This window comes from Helobdella robusta, assembly GCF_000326865.2.
Source record: "Helobdella robusta unplaced genomic scaffold HELROscaffold_125, whole genome shotgun sequence".
Lineage (NCBI taxonomy): Eukaryota > Metazoa > Annelida > Clitellata > Rhynchobdellida > Glossiphoniidae > Helobdella > Helobdella robusta.
Genome location: NW_008703686.1, coordinates 87,841 through 107,113, shown reverse-complemented (window position 1 = coordinate 107,113; position 19,273 = coordinate 87,841). Strand labels below are relative to the sequence as shown.

General features: G+C 30.8%; 3 protein-coding genes across 3 annotated transcripts; 1 reads left to right on the top strand and 2 right to left on the bottom strand.

The window, feature by feature from the left end:
- Positions 1 to 8,886: 8,886 nt before the first annotated feature.
- On the top strand, positions 8,887 to 10,345 carry HELRODRAFT_183936 (hypothetical protein; the record flags this gene model as incomplete). Its single annotated transcript, XM_009013940.1, has 3 exons — positions 8,887 to 9,084; positions 9,760 to 9,855; positions 10,259 to 10,345. 3 exons carry the CDS (start codon positions 8,887 to 8,889, stop codon positions 10,343 to 10,345), a joined length of 381 nt encoding a protein of 126 aa, XP_009012188.1.
- A 2,241-nt stretch (positions 10,346 to 12,586) lies between these two features.
- HELRODRAFT_183935 (hypothetical protein) lies at positions 12,587 to 16,687 on the bottom strand (the record flags this gene model as incomplete). Its single annotated transcript, XM_009013939.1, has 6 exons — positions 12,587 to 12,688; positions 14,052 to 14,155; positions 14,469 to 14,627; positions 14,837 to 15,299; positions 15,591 to 15,654; positions 16,626 to 16,687. 6 exons carry the CDS (start codon positions 16,685 to 16,687, stop codon positions 12,587 to 12,589), a joined length of 954 nt encoding a protein of 317 aa, XP_009012187.1.
- Positions 16,688 to 17,545: 858 nt separating this feature from the next.
- Positions 17,546 to 19,204, bottom strand: HELRODRAFT_183934 (hypothetical protein; the record flags this gene model as incomplete). Its single annotated transcript, XM_009013938.1, has 3 exons — positions 17,546 to 17,754; positions 18,441 to 18,638; positions 18,898 to 19,204. 3 exons carry the CDS (start codon positions 19,202 to 19,204, stop codon positions 17,546 to 17,548), a joined length of 714 nt encoding a protein of 237 aa, XP_009012186.1.
- Positions 19,205 to 19,273: the final 69 nt, after the last annotated feature.

The window sequence follows — 19,273 nt, the reverse complement described above, 5'->3', positions numbered from 1 at the left end:
GCTGATAAACTGTTGTCTAAACTTCAGATGGTTCAGAATCAGGCTGCTAGAATGATATATCGCAAATTAAAATTTGACCATGCATCACCAATTCTAAAGGAGTTGCATTGGCTGCTTGTTAAACAAAGAATCATGTTCAAGTTGGGTGTAATGGCATTTAAAAGTTTGAATGGTCCGGCTCCGAAATATTTAGAAGATAAATGAATTAGAGTTTCATCTATGTCATCACATGGGTGTCTAAGGTCTGCTGATTTAAACAAGCTGTATGTTAGAGATCTGAATCTGAAAACAGCAGATGAAGATTTTGCGAATGCTGGGCTTATTTTTTGTAATAGCCTACCTATCGAATAACGTATATCTGGGTTATCATTAGCTGAGTTTTGAAAACGTCTAAAGACATACCTATTTGTTAACTCCTAGTGATCTCCACCGATGATGGCCTCGCTTTCAACATGCTTCATACGAGGAGAGCGCTGATGAGAAGCAATTATAATTGGCGCTATATAAATTTAAAATTTGATATATATATATATATATATATATATACAGTATTGTATGAATTGTAACATTTTTGGTTGTAATTGGTAAAATTCATACAATACTGTGTAAAATATTGTCTCCTTCCAAATCTATGCCAGTTTTGAATATTCTCAAGCATATGTTTGTCCTTTTGTTAATCTGGATTCTAAAGCTGAACACAGTAATCCAACTTAGGTCGAACCAATGCTTTAATCGGTTCAATGTGACGATCATGTTTCTGCTTTTTACTGTTACTTTTATCATACCCAGAGTCCTGATTGCACTTTTAGCTGTCTCGATGCATTGCCACGCTACCCTACCATTCCGACAGATTATCACCCCTAGATTCTTTTCCTTTTCTACACTATTTAGTGGCGTGTTTCCAAGTTTGAATTCGTTTTCCTTGTTATTTGCTCCCACATGTATGACTGCACATTTGTCGGTCTTGAATACCATCTGCCAATCCTCAGACCATTTGCATTATTTTGCAGATCGCATGCCAGAATTTCAGTATCTTCATAGTTGTCTACAACAGCACATAATTTAGTGTCATCTTCAAATATTGAGATTTTAGACTTTATTCCTAAACCACTATCATTAATGTATATTACAAATAGTAAAGGTCCTAATACGGTCGATTTTATACATAAAACGGTTATTTTGTCCTTTTTCTGACTTTTATTAAAAAACTTCCCACAATTTGGAAGAGGAGTGTCCCGGCCACTCTCGACATCCGCCACTGGTTGTAGATAATATCTCTAATGACATGTAGTTTTGAGAGTTTGATTACTTCTTGTTCTCTTTCGTATAACGTAGAGTCCATTCCTACACCCAGTTAGTTATTATGTCAAACATCTTATCTATAACTTTAGTAAAAACTCGCCCGTAGTTTGTTCTAACGTTTTCTAATGCAAATAACATAAATGCTAAAATAATTATTTATGAAAATAATTGTGTGAGTGTACTGTTGTCTCTCTGCTTTTTCCCAACCTGCTTACCTCTCTGTCTCTGTTACTGACTCTAGGATATATCAAATTTCTAGGATAGTTCATATCTGCATGTATGATTAGCTAAGTGACATTGAAGTTTTAAATAAATTTGAAAGCAAAGCGGTGGTGATGGCTTTAGACATACTTAAGGATAATTAGACTTGAAACTAAATAAATGAACTAACAAATTGATAAATGATTGAAAATGATAGGGAGTATTAATTAACTGACAATTATTTTAAAATATACATAATGAGCTACTCTCGATAAGGCACATCATACCAAACAAACAAAAAAAAACAAAATATTTGATAAATTGTTATTTTTCAGTTGTCTCATAAACCATTCTCATGGAAAATTTATTATGTCGTTATCGTTGCAACTTGTCCCATAAACAAATTTATAAAATATTTTTAAATAATTATTTATCTTGTTTGTTGTCATTAGTAGTAGTTTATTGATTATTGATTAAATAGATAGTTTTTAAATATCCCCCTCTACTACTAACTTAACATCCTTCCCATACACTGACAAACACACATACACAGACAAACGCACTTGCACTGACAAACACACATACACAGACAAACTCACAGACAAACAGCCACATGCAAAGATGGGAGAAGATGAGAAAAAACAGGAGAAGTAGAAAAGTTCTTATGATTAAAATAATCTGATGTTAACAAGACATAATAATGTATGTGTGTTGTGTGTGTGTGTTGTGTGTGAATGAGTGTGTATATAAATAGTTGTTTTTTTAGATAGTTCTTTTTTGGTTGAAATATAATTTATTTTTCATGTCAAATTTTGAGAATCAATAAAATATTAATCATCTTTTAATCATCTTGCGACAAACAACAGATGCATTTTATCGTTCATAAATTTGCGAAGAAAATGTATATAAGCAGAAGAGCTGCTTAATGAAACACTGAGAAGAACTTTCAACATGTTCAGATCAATTGTTATTCTACTTGCCGCCGTTGCTCTGTTGGCTCGCGCTGGTCAGTAAATTTAATCTTTACATAATAAATTTATTTTCTATTTAATTTTTTTAATTAATTCTTTCAAAAGAGAAAATTTTTCATAATATTTTTTTAAGAAATAAATTTTATATCTATCGAATATCACAAAATAATATTTCATTTTTATCTTTGCAGATTTCGATGACGCTGAAGACATACAAGTGTCCAAGCGCGGTTGCCCTGGCCAATATGTTTATAAGAACATTTGTGTGGACAGCTGTCCAGAGAACAACATTGTTACGGATGGCAACGTCTGCACCCGTGTTTGGTCTAACACGGGCCGTTGATATAACGTTTTATAAATATAATCACTAGAGCGCTAAATTTGGTGTTTTTTTATTGAAAAAAGGACTAGCGAACAATTCGAAATTAAGTCAAATAAAAAAATGTTATCATTATATTTTTTAATTGTGGTAATAGAATAAAAAATAAATTCATGCATAAACTTTTCCAACATTTTTTAGTTTTTTAATCTAATTCAAAAAAATTATTTAAAAATTTTTCAAACATTCATGTTTCCGTGACAATCCCTTTAATTAACAAGTGTGTGTGTGCGTGCGTGCGCGCGTATGCGTGATACTCGTTGAATATCATAAAAGTCGACTTTCTTAGTATATATTATTAAAACTTGGATACATTCATATTTTCCGATTTCTCAATTATCTTATTTGATAAATATTTATTAAAATATTTTAAATATTTAATAAAATAATTGATAAATAGTTATTTTTTACTTGTCTCATAAACGTTTCTCATGGAAAATTTATTATACCGTTATCGTTTAAACTTGTCCCATAAACAAATCTTTAAAATATTTTAAAATCATTAGTTATCTTGTTCGTTGTCATTCGTAGTAGTTTATTGATTATTGATTAATAAGATAGTTTTTAAATATCCCTCTCTACTACTAACTTAACATCCTTCCCATACACGGACAAACACACTAACACAGACAAACGCACATGCACTGACAAACACACATACACAGACAAACACACAGACAAACAGCCACATGCAAAGATGGGAGAAGATGAGAAAAAACAGGAGAAGTAGAAAAGTTCTTATGATTAAAATAATCTGATGTTAACAAGACATAATAATGTGTGTGTGTGTGAATGTTTTTTTGGTTGAAATATAATTTATTTTTATGTCAAATTTTGAGATTCAATAAAATATTAATCATTTTTAATCATCTCGTAACAAATGACAGATGCAATTTATCGTTCATAAATTTGCGAAGAAAATGTATTTAAGCAGAAGAGCTGCTTAATGAAACACTGAGAAGAACTTTCAACATGTTCAGATCAATTGTTATTCTACTTGCCGTCGTTGCTCTGTTGGCTCGCGCTGGTCAGTAAATTTAATCTTTACAGAATAAATTTATTCTCTATTTAATTTTTTAATTAATTCTTTCAGAAGAGAAAATTTTTTATAATCTTTTTATTAAGAAATAAATTTCATATCTATCGAATATCACAAAATAATATTTCATTTTTTTCTTTGCAGATTTCGATGACGCTGAAGACATAAAAGTGTCCAAGCGCGATTGCCCTGGCCAATATGTTTATAAGAACATTTGTGTGGACAGCTGTCCATTTAACAACGTTGTTACAAATGGCAACTTCTGCACCTTTCGTCGGTTGATATAACGTTTTATAAATATAATCACTAGAGCGCTAAATTTGGTGTTTTTTTTTTATTGAAAAAAGGACTAGCGAACAATTCGAAATTAAGTTAAATAAAAAAATGTTATCATTATATTTTTTAATTGTGGTAATAGAATAAAAAATAAATTCATGCATAAACTTTTCCAACTTTTTTTAGTTTTTTAATCTAATTCAAAAAAATTATTTAAAAATATTTCAAAAATTCTTTGTCGCTCTGTTGGCTCGTGCTGGTCAGTAACTTTCTTTTTTACAGATTAAATTTATTCTTTATTTCATTTTTTTGATTAATTCTTTCAAAAGAGGTACCTTTTTTATAAACTTTTCTTAAAAGAAATAAATTTTATATTTATCTGTGTATATATTGATATAACGGTTTATAAATATAATTACTAGAGTGCAAAAATTGAATTGAAAATAAAAAAAAGTTTACAAGTCGAATATAACCAATAATAATTTTTTTCAACTTACTTTCTTTACTTTTTCCGTCTAAATCGACCCTTATTTTGATAGAAAATTGGCCAAATTGGTTGCCCAATTGGAATGGCTCTAAAGTCTAAACGTATGATTCTTCTTCGAGCCACTATCATTTCTGTAACGTTATGTTAAGCTACTACTTTGTTATACCAATTTTTATTCATGGAATGATGTGATTTTTGAAAAAGATTTCTGTGTCTATAGATTATTTTCTTGATTATTCTGTTTTTGCAAATAAATTCATAATCATAGAGAAACTGAAATTTTCGTCAAACTTGAAGAGAAAATATTTCGTTGTGGTTTCAATGGATTTTCTGAAGAATACACGAAATTAAAATTCTAAACAAAACGATACGAAGCAACAACTCAAAAAAACTCCATCTCCTACTTTCTGAGTTTCATTTCGTCGACACGTGTGTCAAATAAAGAGACGTGAATATTTAGATCAGGCAAATGACTGCACCCACACACACACACCACGCACACATGCACGTACACAGACACATACATACACATACACACAGACATACACAGATAAGCAGATACACAGATAATCAAATATATATACCTACTATACAACCATCATGTGTCAAAAAGTCTAACATTTTAAAGACGTGCCTCATTAATGTTCAACTTCATTAAGTTTGTTAATAGGCATAAATATATGTAGAAAAAAAAATTCAGATGTATATTTATATATAAGTTTATCTGTGTGAGTATGTGCGTGTGTGTGTCTCTCTCTCTCTCTGTATGTGTGTGTGTGTTGTGTGTGTGTGTGTGTGTGTGGTACAGTCATTCGCCCAATCTAAATAAAGTTTCTTTTTTACTTGTTGTTCATCAGGTCAAACTGAATAGAAACTAATTCATGATTGATGTTAAAGGTTAAAGGTTAAAGGTTACTCTCTCTCTTTTGCGCTGACTTCAGAGGTTTCAACGACAACACACACAGCGAACCACGCATCATACACATTGCATATGATAGGCGGGGATCTCTTTGTATTCGAACTCAGTCATTGCAATAGCAAGACCAGGCGCCTTTAACCATTGAGCCATCACGCCGCTCGATGTGTTACACGATTTATTACAATATTGACATCCAACATACCTTTATAATTCAACTGACAGCTAATCATTTCAAATTTGTTTCATAACACACTCGTCAGATATCATTAAACTATTAAGCATTTTTATATTCATCAAAGAGTTGGATAATTTTTGCGAACGTTTGTCACATTTTGCCTTTCCTTTTTTCTCGCCTGCCAAGTATCGCTCCGCTGATGAAATTTGTTTTCAACTATATTATGTTGTTGAAGTTTGGCTGAGCATTTAAAAAAATTGATAGTGTGATATTACACGAATTTTATTAATTTGTTGTTATGGTACAGTTAAGGGCAGCAGAATTGAAGTGAAAAATTAAATTATTCAGTGACAATTTGACTTGACAAATCATCACGACAATTACTGAGTTAAAAACCCAGCAATAAAAATGTTAAGTTCCAAACGCAAATTTAAAAATATTTCACTAAAATGTTTTAAGCGCCACTGAGTTTCGAGAACTCAACCGAATGAACCATTCAACAGGTAGAATTTGGACCACATTCCACAGGGTGTTCGCTCAATTATTCAACTGCTCAATTTCACCTTGCTCTATACGTAAGTATTTGCCCGAAAATTTTAGAAACACATCATCGTTGACAATTATCATCATCACGAGTTAGATAAACAAAAAATCATAAATAATTAATAATTAAATAATGAATAAATAAACAACAATAATAAAATAATTAAAAAATTAGTAATAAAAGTATTGAAATGAATGTTTAACATTGGCAGAATTCAACACTATATTGGTACAGTATACATCCGTACGTGTTGGCTTTTTGTAGCAGCTTCGAACACAGTTATACATACTATTATTAGTTTTTAGGCTTTGTTTGTTGTAAAGAACTTTAGTTGACAACCACCAAACAGTCTGATAAATTTTACCTAGTTAGTTAAATAAACTCTATATTCTATATTCTTGTACATTGATTCATTTAAAAACTTGTGCTAATATATTTGCAAGATGATAGAAATTCGTGTCACTTGAGTATATAAAGAAGCAGTATGTTCGAAACCAACTCTTCAAATATTCAAATTTTCTTGGGTCTTGTCAAATTTTGATATTGCTAGAAAAGAAATGGTATAATTTATTCAAGAGTTTTTAACGTAAGGTTAATGACTTATCATACTTGAATAAATTCGTTATTTTTACCTGACTGGTTGTCTACTCTTGTCGATAATTTTTAATTTTTTATCTTAATTTTATTGTCAAAGCAGCTTTTGTTCATAAATATTAAATTATTTAATTAACTTGTCTAAATTTTCTCATCATTTGTTAATATGATTATGATTAAACATTTATAAAAGTACCGGCGTATAGTAAAGTGTATGATGAACCTCTAAATAAATACATATTAAAAACTCTTAGTGTTAGAACTCCATCAACATGGAACTGAAATAGATGTTCTAGTATTGGTCATTTTCCTATGAAATTGTTTAGGAATATTTTATACTTTTTTCATGCTACATAGATGTGTAGTAACTTTAATTTTTTCATTTGCTAAAAGCGTTCGGCACTTTCAAAGCCAAAATTTTAATTTTTTTTTTCATTTTTATCATTCTCTATAAATGATGTTAGGCTTTTTGTGTGTGTGTTTTTTTTGACTCCATCTTCTTCCACTCTTAACCAAACTGTTACAATTTTTTCAATCCCCATGTTAACAATACTTCTCAGTTTAACTGGTGACTTAAGGTAAGTAAGATTGGTGAGGACAAATGGGAAATTAAATCTGCATTTTAAATAGGAACTATGTGAACAATTGCTATTTTGATTGAATATTAAATATGGAAATTTTCTAACGGTTATTTTATTTTTTCACTGGTTTTATTTCAACTGGCTAACCCAATAAAGGAGTCGAGTTTATAGTATAAAAATATTCAAAAATAAGTTTTTACGCTTCTACTTGTGATTTACAGAATATAAGACGTGTCTCACACATGGATATGATAGATATGGCATAAAAATTAATTATTTACAAAAATTGTTTTTTGTTCTTTGGATCAATCATCGTCGTTGTCTTCTTCAGCAACGTTAGCAATCAAACATTACCAACTTATGTTGCTAGTTTTTTAAAGCGAAATTCTTTTTTGGTAATAACTCAACTACGGAAGCTAAGACGATAATCGAATACTAGACGATATTCTAAACATAGATAAAATACTAAATGTTTTTTAAAATTAATTTTCATTGATGTTTTTGGTTCTATGGATCAAGATTTTTAGCAAAAATTTATTTTAACCGATGTGTGAATATAAATATATACATATGAGATTTGCCATATCCATAATACATATATATGGTTTCACAAGCAAAAAATATATATTTTCAATTTTTTAATTCCATTTGTTCACAAAAAATAAAGTGAAAGAGTCAGCCAAGCAATAAATGCTTATCTAGGATTGACTCCCATAAAACAAGAAATAACATAGTAAATAATCCAAAAAATAACACAATAACATAAATGAGTAAAATAAATGTTTTTTAAATTCTTCAATGTTCTTTAATTTTCATGAACAAACTTCGAAATAAAACATTGATACATTTAAACTTAAAGAATGAATAAAAATAAAACATTAATTAAAAATTCAACTGAAAAACTCAAAAACTCAACGATGGCAAGGTTTAAAAAATTCTGCATATGAAACACTCGTAAATTTCAAATGCGTTGTTGACAAACTGTTCAAAACATCAAAAGACGAATTTAAATTCAATGACTCCAGAGAGGTTTAATTTCAAGTTCGGTAAAAACTACTTGTGTATATATAGACAAATGTATGTATGTTTGGGTGTAAAACAACTATATTAACAATTCAGACTCGCCGGTTAAAATTATCAAACTCATTTGCCATATCAAACTCTAATATTTTTTAAAAACAATTTTCAACCAAACAGGTCTAATTATTCATTATTATTTTCATATTTCATTACATTTAACATATATCCTAAACAGACTTATAAAGCTTTCTAAAAAGACCGATTTACAATTTTTTCAATTTTTATAAAATATGAAACATGAAATTATATGAAACAATATGGAATAATTGCAAATAATACAAAAAAAGAAATAAGGTAAACTTAAAAAAAACTTTTATTTTCTTTTAAATTCAGGAAGCATGCAGGCTGCAATCATCGTTTTCGCTTCTTGCGTTTTGGCTGTCCTCTCAGTTGGAATTCCTGGTGGATGGATAGACGCCGATGTGGAATCCGAAGACGTCATCCAGGCAGCTGAGAAGAGCATCCAGCTATTTGATCAGTCGAGATCTGACAACGTTGTTCATAATCTTCTAAAAGTTATCTCGGCTAAGACTCAGGTGATTTTTTGACGTAGATGGTGTGGTGGTAAAGTGTTTGGTCACTCTGCTGTAGTGATCGGGTTCTAAGGCAAAAGATGTATCCGTTTATTATGTGTATGAGACGTTGTTTAGCACAATGCCCGTTGTCTGAAACTTGGAGGTTGAATCTAGTAGGCTAGAGAGCTAAACATATGCTGCCTACCTACAAATTAAAATTTTCTTTTCTTTTAAAAAGCATTAGTTTTTTGTTAGGAGTAATAAGAAACTGTCTGTTGTTAGTTATTTTGTTGGTGTTATTTGTGATTGGCTTATTGGCTAGTGGTCATAACAAAATTGATTACTTGAAATAATTTAAAGTATTTTAGAGTAGTTATTTGTTGTTTGAGAATAATTTTGTGGAAATGTTTATTTGTGGAACAAACTAATTTAATTAAATATTTTAATTTAAAAATTGAAACAAATTAGACGCGTATTTGACTCAATGATGAAATTAAAGGTTCACTACACCATAAGCGTTTAGGACCACCTAGATAAACTTGGTTTAGTTTAATAAAAAAAACTGTTTTTACGTAACTTCTGAACCATTTAAACTCTTACTATATTCTATTGTGGTGTAATTTTTCATAGTCCTTTACAAGTTGAACATCGTGCAACTGCTTGTTGCGTGAGAAAATAAATTTTCATTTCGGCAAGGTTGTTGCTGGGATCAATTACGATTTGGTCGTTCAAGTTGGTCTGATTGATTGCTTAGCCGGAGATCTCAAAACTGACGTAGAATGTGTCAAGAAAGTAAGAAATTTTATTTTTGCTCATGACAATTTACAATTTTATAATTTTTCCAATATCTCAAATTTTATCTATTTCGTAAAACATGACGATTTTTATTAGGTTTCTTGACTAAAGTATGAATCACTAATTGAAAATCCTATTTGTAATTTTAGAACAGAAGACATTTAATACTAACAAAAACTTCTAATAAACTGATATTCTACCAAAACATAATTTCCAAATCAAAAGGAGTTTCTAGTTTTTTAGTTTGATATATATTTTTTAGAGTATCATATTTTTGTTATGATATTAGTGTATTGTATTATTAGTAATTTATAAATTTAAGATATTATTAAGTTTATAACTTTTTTTATGAACTTTACAAGAATTGTAACTTTAATTTTCACATAACTCTTACAAACAGACTGGCGTTTGCAGTTTTCGCCTGTTCGTCCAGTCATGGACCAACACCAACGAGTTGCATAAAATTTCATGCAAAGCCGATGATTAAATGAAAAAAAGATTTTTTTATTCATACGTTTTATTTTATCACATTTTAAAAGAACAGTACTTTTCGAAATTGTTTAAAATTTGATAGTATTCTATTATATTTATTCGTTATGTAAAGTATATTTGAAGACGATCTAGAATAAGGAAAATATTGACTTGGAAATGACCTTTTGATTCATTAGACATTTAAAATAAATATAATTACTAAATAAAATAGAAATTTTGCAGGTTAAGTTTTGTTCAAAGATATTTTGCTGTAAAATCAGTCAATCGAAAACTGATCTGAAATAGAAACAAAAGCATGAAAAGCATATATTAGTACAATGTTTGAACAACGTAAGATAAAAATTATCTAACGAATAATTCCCATTGTTAAACTAGTAAATACCAAATATTCAATTTTAAAATCTATTTGTAAAACCCATTTTTGGGTTTAATTAAATGCTAGAGACAATTTCGCTAATACGGTTTTTGAAACTGAGAATGAAGTATGATTGAACCATTAGTGAGAAATTGATTAATATATATAAGACATAAAATATATGTTATTATATGAATGCAAATGTTCTCAACGACGAACGATTCTAAAACAAATTCATTCGACAGACAACATGTAATTCCACTAAGCTAATTTTATAACTAAGTTCTATATGGCACTTCGCTAAAACATTTTGATAAATTTTAAAATATAAATATTTTGTAAAAATGTTTTTATAGACACAAAAATATTTGTTCAATATTTTTAGGAATTGTTAAAATTAAGGGAAAGAAATGTACCAAAATATAATAATAACCACTCCAAATTAAATGCGTACTGGCTCGATCATAAAAAAGTACATTTTAGTTGTTTTCAAAAAATATTTCTACTTAAAAATGTAAAAATAAAATTTGTCTAAGTAAAATTACAATGTTTCATTACATTAAAAACAGTTTCAAAAACAATTTCAAAGTATTCAAAAACACTTGGAATCAAATTTATCACTCGTTGGCTTAAAATTTAATTTTCTTACACTCAATGTTAGACTGCTGTCAAACAATAAAACAATATCTAAAATAAAAAAAATAATTAGCCACTGATTTGAATGTCGTTAAACTGTGTAACACACAAACTGTGTAACACACAACGGTTATAATAGGAGGAAGTTTACAATAACAATAACATGAGCCGTGATAAAGAACAAAGCGTTCACGATAATATAAGGTGTGCAACTTTAAAAGCAAAATTTCTTATACACTAAACATAGATATATGATTTTAAATTAACAAAGCAATTGACAACATGAGATACAGGATAACATGATGTTAACAAATTCGCCTCTTAAAGTTATTTTAATTGCATCCAAAGTTTTAACAATAATTTTAGACTATAGGCTAATATTTTTTGCTTTTATTTTCATTATTTACCATGACTACCATCATCATCATCATCATCACCACCACCACCACCATCATCATCATCACCATCATCATTATTATTATTAAAAGTAGTAGTAGTAGTAGTAGTAGTAGTAGTAGTAGTAGTAGTAGTAGTAGTAGTAGTAGTATTAGCAGTAGTAGTGGTAGTAGTAGAAATAGTATTCTAACTATTAGTAATATTTATTTTTTTTTCCATATCCCAAGGGGTAACAACCCTTCACATGCAACACTGAAAATGAATCAAAGCATCCAACAGACTGCATTTGACAGGCGGATAACTCTCGGCATTTGAACCCAGTCACTCCGACAGCAAAACCAGACGTCTTAACTATTTCACCATCGAGCCACTCATCTCATTAATATATTAGCTAAATCTAAAACTAGATAAGATTAATGAAATATTCTAATTATAAATCTACCATTTTCCATGCGACATTTTCATTATAGCATTTAAATAAACTTATTTTGCATTTATTTATTTTTATTTATTCATTCATTCATAGTTTTTCATTGGCGAGGATCAGCCTACAGTTCAAATATTAGTTGCTGTCTCACAGACCACACAAAAAGATTTCGAACATGCAGCTCCAGTCACATAAGGACCTAGGAAAAATTTTTTTATTGTAAGTTGATTTGAATTTTTGTTTATTTTAAGCCTGATAGAACATTTAAGCACAATAGAACAAAAAGTTTTTTTCGGTATTCGGTATTTTTGGTATTTCGGTATTCGGTTTTCAAATTGATAGGTTGTGTATGTGGCCAAATGCTCATGCATATATGTACCGTTGTAACCTTTGATTCTCGTAACTACCAAAACCTTACAACTTCAAAGATCACTATATTTCGAACACCAGTGTTGTAGCTTCCAATGATCGTCAAGTGTTTGTTGTTCCATAGGTTCAAGATTTTCCATAGATGAACACAACTGCTTCAAACAAAAATTTTGTTGGACGGTTTTTTGAGTACCAACAGTAATAGAAATATGAAACTAATCCAAGTAATTACATAAATCACATTTACGACTTTGCTTTCTTTGCTGGAAATTTGACTACAAATCAAACTGCACAGGACGTATGTATAGTTGAGATTTTTAGCATCGATAGCATGACGTTCATTGCTTGGAGTAGTATGTATATATTGGTAGCTTTCGTTTTCGTTGGTTGTTTGGACAGTATTTTTTATGGCTATTTTCGTGATTTGTTCATCCTGTTCGAAAGCAGTTGACAATTAATTCTTATAATATATTACTATGTTAATTTTGTTATTATTATTAGTTGCATTGTTGTTGTTGCTGATTTTTTGTTCTCTGCGTTCTATTATCTTCTGGATCATAAAAATTTGTATCCATTGTTAGTGAGCATTTTAGTGACTCTATCTAACTCTGTTTTCCTACCTCCGTATCATTCTTAAATGTTCTATTGTGATTAGAATCAGATGTTTTGAACGGAGGACAAACAAGACTTCCATGACTTGCCGATCTCATCCTATTTCTTTCAGGAACATTCGAAACCGAGTTTAACATTTCTTTCAAGTAGGCCGGTTACTTACCAGTTAGATTGATTTTTTTACCATGAAAACTATTTTAAATCGTATTCTGCCCTCTCGCGATAGCCAATGAACGTTTAGTTTATTAAAATTCATAATAAACTTATTTTCCGAATTCATGCTGCAAATAAGGCCATATTTTGATTCCGAATGAATCATCATCAGTGCTTTTTGCTGTTATGATGCTATTATGATGCTATCGATGAAGAAAAAGAGACCAAAGAAGATGACCAGCCAATAAAGAAACCTGACACCTAATTTCCATCTAAGTTCACTTTGACAAAGTCAATCTCCATCTAAATTCATTTTGACAAAGTCAACATTTCCCTATATAAACAGCAGAAAGCACTGATGATGATTCATTCGGAATCGAAATATGGCCTTATTTGCAGCATGAATTCGGAAAATAAGTTTATTTTGAATTTTAATAAACTAAACGTTCACCAAAAAACTTTAGTGAGAAAAATTGAAAAAACGAACTACAAACATATTAATGCCAAACATTCGGTAGAATTTATAGAATATTGTAAAAATATATATATGTATAAATATGTAAATATATATACAAAGTGTGCATGCGTGTGCGCAGTGGTGTGTGTGACTGAATATGTGTGTATGTATTTGTATTTAGGTTATGTTGAAATAAGAACTCAAATCGTTTATATTTGCGGCAAAAATTTGAAAAAAACTTTACTTGTGCTAGAAAAAGACAAGCAGCTAAAAGTAGAAGTTTGAATTCCGCTGACCAAAATGGTCAAATTATTGGGACCGAACCAGAAGTAATCTTCCGAAGTTGAGGATCTGTTTAGTCTCGATCCGCCGGTCCAAGTTGTTGATTCTTGACACGTGGCTGCGTTCGTTAACGTGAATATATGAGTTGTCAATTATTTAAATTGAACATGTTATCGTCCTAAAACAATTTTCAACAAAAGTGTTTTTGAAGAATTTTAAAAGTTGAAAATTAAATTGGTTATTTTAATTTATTTATTTAATATGAAAATTTGAAATAACGTTCAAGTTGAAAATAAAAATTGTTATGTTACATTTAAAAAAACTTTTCAAACAATTTTTTAGAACACTTTCTGGGTATTTATAAATTTAATTGGGAAATTGATTTTAAAACAAATAGGTACTGGATATAGATTTGAAGTAACTGATCACACTGGTGGCTTTAACAGCGGAATCCACTATGACCATAGACGTGTTGGACCTCAGGGCAGAACAGTATTTCAAGCCGCTCTCCCATGTATAACTTAGCGAAGGAATAAGTAACAAACATGTTTTGATGAGTGGCAAATATCTAAATCCTTGAGGGCAAATTCCTAAATGAAAAACGGACGTAAATTTTTTTCGGGTTGTTATTTGAAGTCAGAAAAATTTTCAGAAAATTTTGACTTAAAAAAAAACTAGAGTAATGACACGTTTTTGAGAGTGCTTATTACATTAGTATGAGACATGAGCTAATCATGTCAGTTCAGTTCAAGTTATTAAATTTTTAAGAATTTAAAATTTCATAATTTGAAACACTAACCAATTTTTCTGAAATTAGTACAAGTGGGAAGGTTAACAGAGCTTGCTTCAGTCCAGACTTCAAAAATTTCGCACCTGCCATCTGTCGGATAATAATTCCCCACCAAGCAATTCATCTGTGCATTGGTGAGGCATGTGAGACAGCAATCAGTTTGGCTGGTAGCAATGGAGCTGAGGTTGGTTCCAGAGGCACACCTGTAAGCTGTGCGGGTCGAGTTGTCGCTGAACATGTAACTTCTTGGCTGCAACAACAATTCAGTGGCCGCGATGTTGATGATGAAAGTGAATAAACCAACTACCGAAGAAGTTGAAACGGTTTTATGAAACAAAATTTTGACTAAGCAGTCTGTCGACATGTCTGAAATGTTCTCTGAAAGCAACGCTTTCAACGTTGAAATAGTGCAAATGCCAGAAATAATTTTTCCCTGGGTAGGAAACAATTCCGTTCTACTATTGACGTCCACCTGATAGATTAATGTGTGTTAATGTTTTTTTTTGCAAAAATAAATGAAATGTCAAATGGAAAACAAAAAAGACTACCTGTAAAAGTTTAACACAATTGGTGCGTTTATTAATAATTGTTTGTTCAGTTCATTTCCTACTCTTTCATTCAATGTTTTTCAGTGCATTTAAACGCTACATGCTTGCTCGCCTGTTTGCTTGTTGGTGTTTAAATTTTTCAGGAAGAATGTTTTTTGTTTAAATAAATGTGTGTGTATGTGATGTTGGTGTTTGGGCATATGTGAATGAAATACTTGCTTGGATATGAAGGTGATATGGTGTGCGTTATTGTACACGTGTAAGGTTTTACCTGTCTTCCTTTTTCAAATGATTTTAGTTTTAAATTTTTTTTTCAAAATTGCTGTTATATTCTGAGCAATAAAAATAAATAATTGCTGTCCTTACGGCTATACGTCCGTGTTGCGTGTATTGCGGGTTATGGTGAATAAAGGCTCTTTTGTATTCAATTTCTATAAGCGACTTCTATTTCGTGTTTGGTGCTTGGTTGAACGTGTTTTAACAATAAATTTTGGTTTTAGAATTTTTCAAATTAACAGTCTAAGTTAACATTAAATACGTGTATGCATGTATGATGCTAATTGAAGAATGAACATCAGACAGTTCTAAAATACATGGTGATCAAGGCGGTTCAGTTGATGACGGGATTAAATATTTATATATCAAATGTTTGGGCTTCTGAAATAGTAAAACTGGCAAATTAACGTTGAATTCAACATTTTTATGTTGTCTCAATGTTCGTTTTAGAATTTTGTTGTCATACCATACGTTGAAAAGGGGAGATCAGACGACTGTTTCATCATTGAGTTATGGTCCTGAAATTTATAGTTTTTCAAAATTTAAGATAATTTTCAGACGTTTTAATGTAGGATTCGAAAATTATTTTGTCGTTTGTGTTTAAGGTTTAAAAATTAATTTTGTTGTTGTATGTGTAAATTGTTGCGTGCATGTATGTGTTATTGTGTGTGTGTGTGTGTGTGTGTGTGTGTGTGTATTTTTGAGTGTGTGCCGGTGGCTTCAGTAGCAATAAGCTTGGTAGGGGATGGTCTGAAGCTGAATCTTATCGTGATTGTGAGAGGTTTTATGGCCAAGTTTGTTTGATTATGTTTTCTCATCTTATCATTATCGAACACCGTTAACACAGAATTCGGGATCTTCGATCAGTTCCAGCTTTAATGTTTTTTTGAGTGTCAAATTAATCTTTTTTTTGAATTATCGTTGTAATGAGAGTTATGTTCAGTTTTGATTTTAATTCTATTGTTGGGCCTAACTTGAAGCTAATGTTCGGTACTGGAATTAGGTACAAATTTACAACGTTATCCATCCCAGTCATTTTGCTTAAACATTATTATATTTCCACAGAAGTTTTTGACCAATATCAGTTGTTTGTTCATTGTTTACATAGATATTTAAATTCATCTTTCGTGAATTTTTAATTAGTTCTTCGGAGTTCGAGATGAGATTTTCAGTGATAAAAAAATATTATAGCCATAATGAATGTATAAACGTGACTTGTATAGTAGTTTTCTCCGTCCATGGCTGCAAACAAACATGCGTGACTACAAGCCATTTAAAGGTTTTCGAATGTGATTTAGTTTGATGACAATGCATTTCATTCCAGTAGCAAATAATATATTGGAGAGGAAAGCAAAAAAGCAGTTAATAGCATTAGCAAATATTGAAATGAGTCAAGTGGAGAATACCTTTGGTTTGTGGTTTTCCAGCCGAATACTTTAAAATAATATTGGTTTATAAAATACAATGCAAAGGTTAGTAGGTATGAGCGTCCCCTACATAGGAGGCAAAATTGATTACGCAAAATAAATTTTACTAAAATTTTATAGCAACTACATTTTTGCGAATTTTAAATAGAAGAAAGGAAGATGAATCAAGAGGACAAAAAACACATCACAATAAATGTTCATAAAGTTAAAAAAAATTGAAGAGTGATTTCAAAATTTGATCATTATGATTCACGAAAGATCCATGATCTAAATATTAGGGCGTGACTCACAAACCACGCATTTCTCTGTTGAGCATGGAAATCCTTGCAGAGTAGCTTTGCAATAATAAGGAAAAATACCAATGAATTGTTAATATATTTGTTAAATCATTTGAGATATTCTTTTTTCTTCTCAAAATTATTCAAAACCTCTTTGTTTCACGAACACAAAATATAATTTTAAGACACTCAAAAACAGCAAATGAAATTACTATTTGGTTTTGAAGTTAGGACAAGACAGCTTCCAGTTGATGAACTTGGAGGTTGTAAAATTGCTGGATCCAACTTGATGGAGCTATCAGGAAGAATCCAGTAGAAATCTCCATACGCTGATGACCTGTTAAATCTCGATCCACCGGTCCATGATACACATTGGTCGCTAGACGCACTGCAAGAAGCTGTTTTCACAAATTTTATTTTGTTACGACACTCAGTGTTTCCAGAGTGTCGGATTCGGATGCCGAAAATGGATTTTGGTGTTGGCAACAAATTTCGCCAACTCCGACTTCGTAATTCCGACAAAATTTTTCACGAATAAAGTTCCGACTTCAGTGCCATTTCAGAATGCGTAAAAAAACTTAAAAAAATGTTCTATCTTATCGTGAGCACCATTGTCAAGCCTGAATTATACAGCCATCATTTTTATTTAATTTGCACTTGAAATATTAACAATTAGACAATATTTTAAAATATGGGTACGATACTAGTTTGGAAAATTTTATTAGGCAACAAATCGTTTTGCCCTTTAAAAAGTTACGGCGTGATATGTTTTGCAGTATTTGTTACCGGTATTAAAAGTGACAGCGTGTTAATATAACTTTTATAAACAAAACCATTTTCAGTATTTTCCTAAACTAAAGTTGCAAGAAGAATATCCGACTCTAGTAAACTAAAAAAATAATTCAGTTGGGTTTTTGTATCAGTGTATAAACTTTCAAAAAGGTGCACTGCCGGCTGCTATAGGCTTTCAAACAGTAAATTTCATTAACAACACTTAAGGGCTCACACAAGAGCTATTAGCAATAAGGCTCGCTGCTATAGGCTTTCAAACAGTAAATTTCATTAAAAACCAATAAGGGCTTACATTCCTGGCTCTTCACAAAAGTTAAAACACTGGCACATTTCTTCAGAGTATCCAAAACTGCCATGCGGAAGTTTGGTCCCAAATTCCTACAGCCAGTTGATCCTGCTTTCCACGTGTGAAAAATTTGATTTCCAGACCTCAACAGAATCACGCACGATTTGAAAAGTGATAGGTACTTGGCTCCGGGCGGGCAGATGTCTGGATATAAAGTGGAAACATGAATTTAATCTGTGGAAGGAAATTAGTCATATAGATAAGCAATTGGATTTATAATTCAAAAAAAGAAAAATTAGTTCTTAATAAATTTCGGATTATAAATTTTGCAGATTTCATCATTGGCGATATTGGTTATGGTTTTAAAGACCATTAATTACTTTTCAAATATTTTTACTTGGAATTCCCAGCATTGGAATAATATCATTTAAAAATATTTCATGTCAAAACTGAGTTTACTGACCAATTATTTTGAAACTGAAGCAAGGTTGAGAAATCGTTGCACCTGTTTCACTCCAGACTTCAAAAATGTCACACCAGCCATCTGCCGGATAATAATTTCCTGCCAAACAATTCATCCTTGAGTTAGTGAGGCATGTGAGGCAGCAATCAGTCTGGCTGGTAGCTATGGATCTGAAGCTGCTTCCAAAGACACAACTGTAAGCTGTGTGGGTCATGTTGTCTCCATACATGTAACTTTTCGGCTGGAACAACAATTCATTGGCAGCGATATGAACCACAAAAACAAGGCTTCCGACTATCATGTACATAATTGCACTAAGACAAAAAGCTAATTTGAAATAATCATTCATATCTTGATAACGTCCCACTACGGGAAA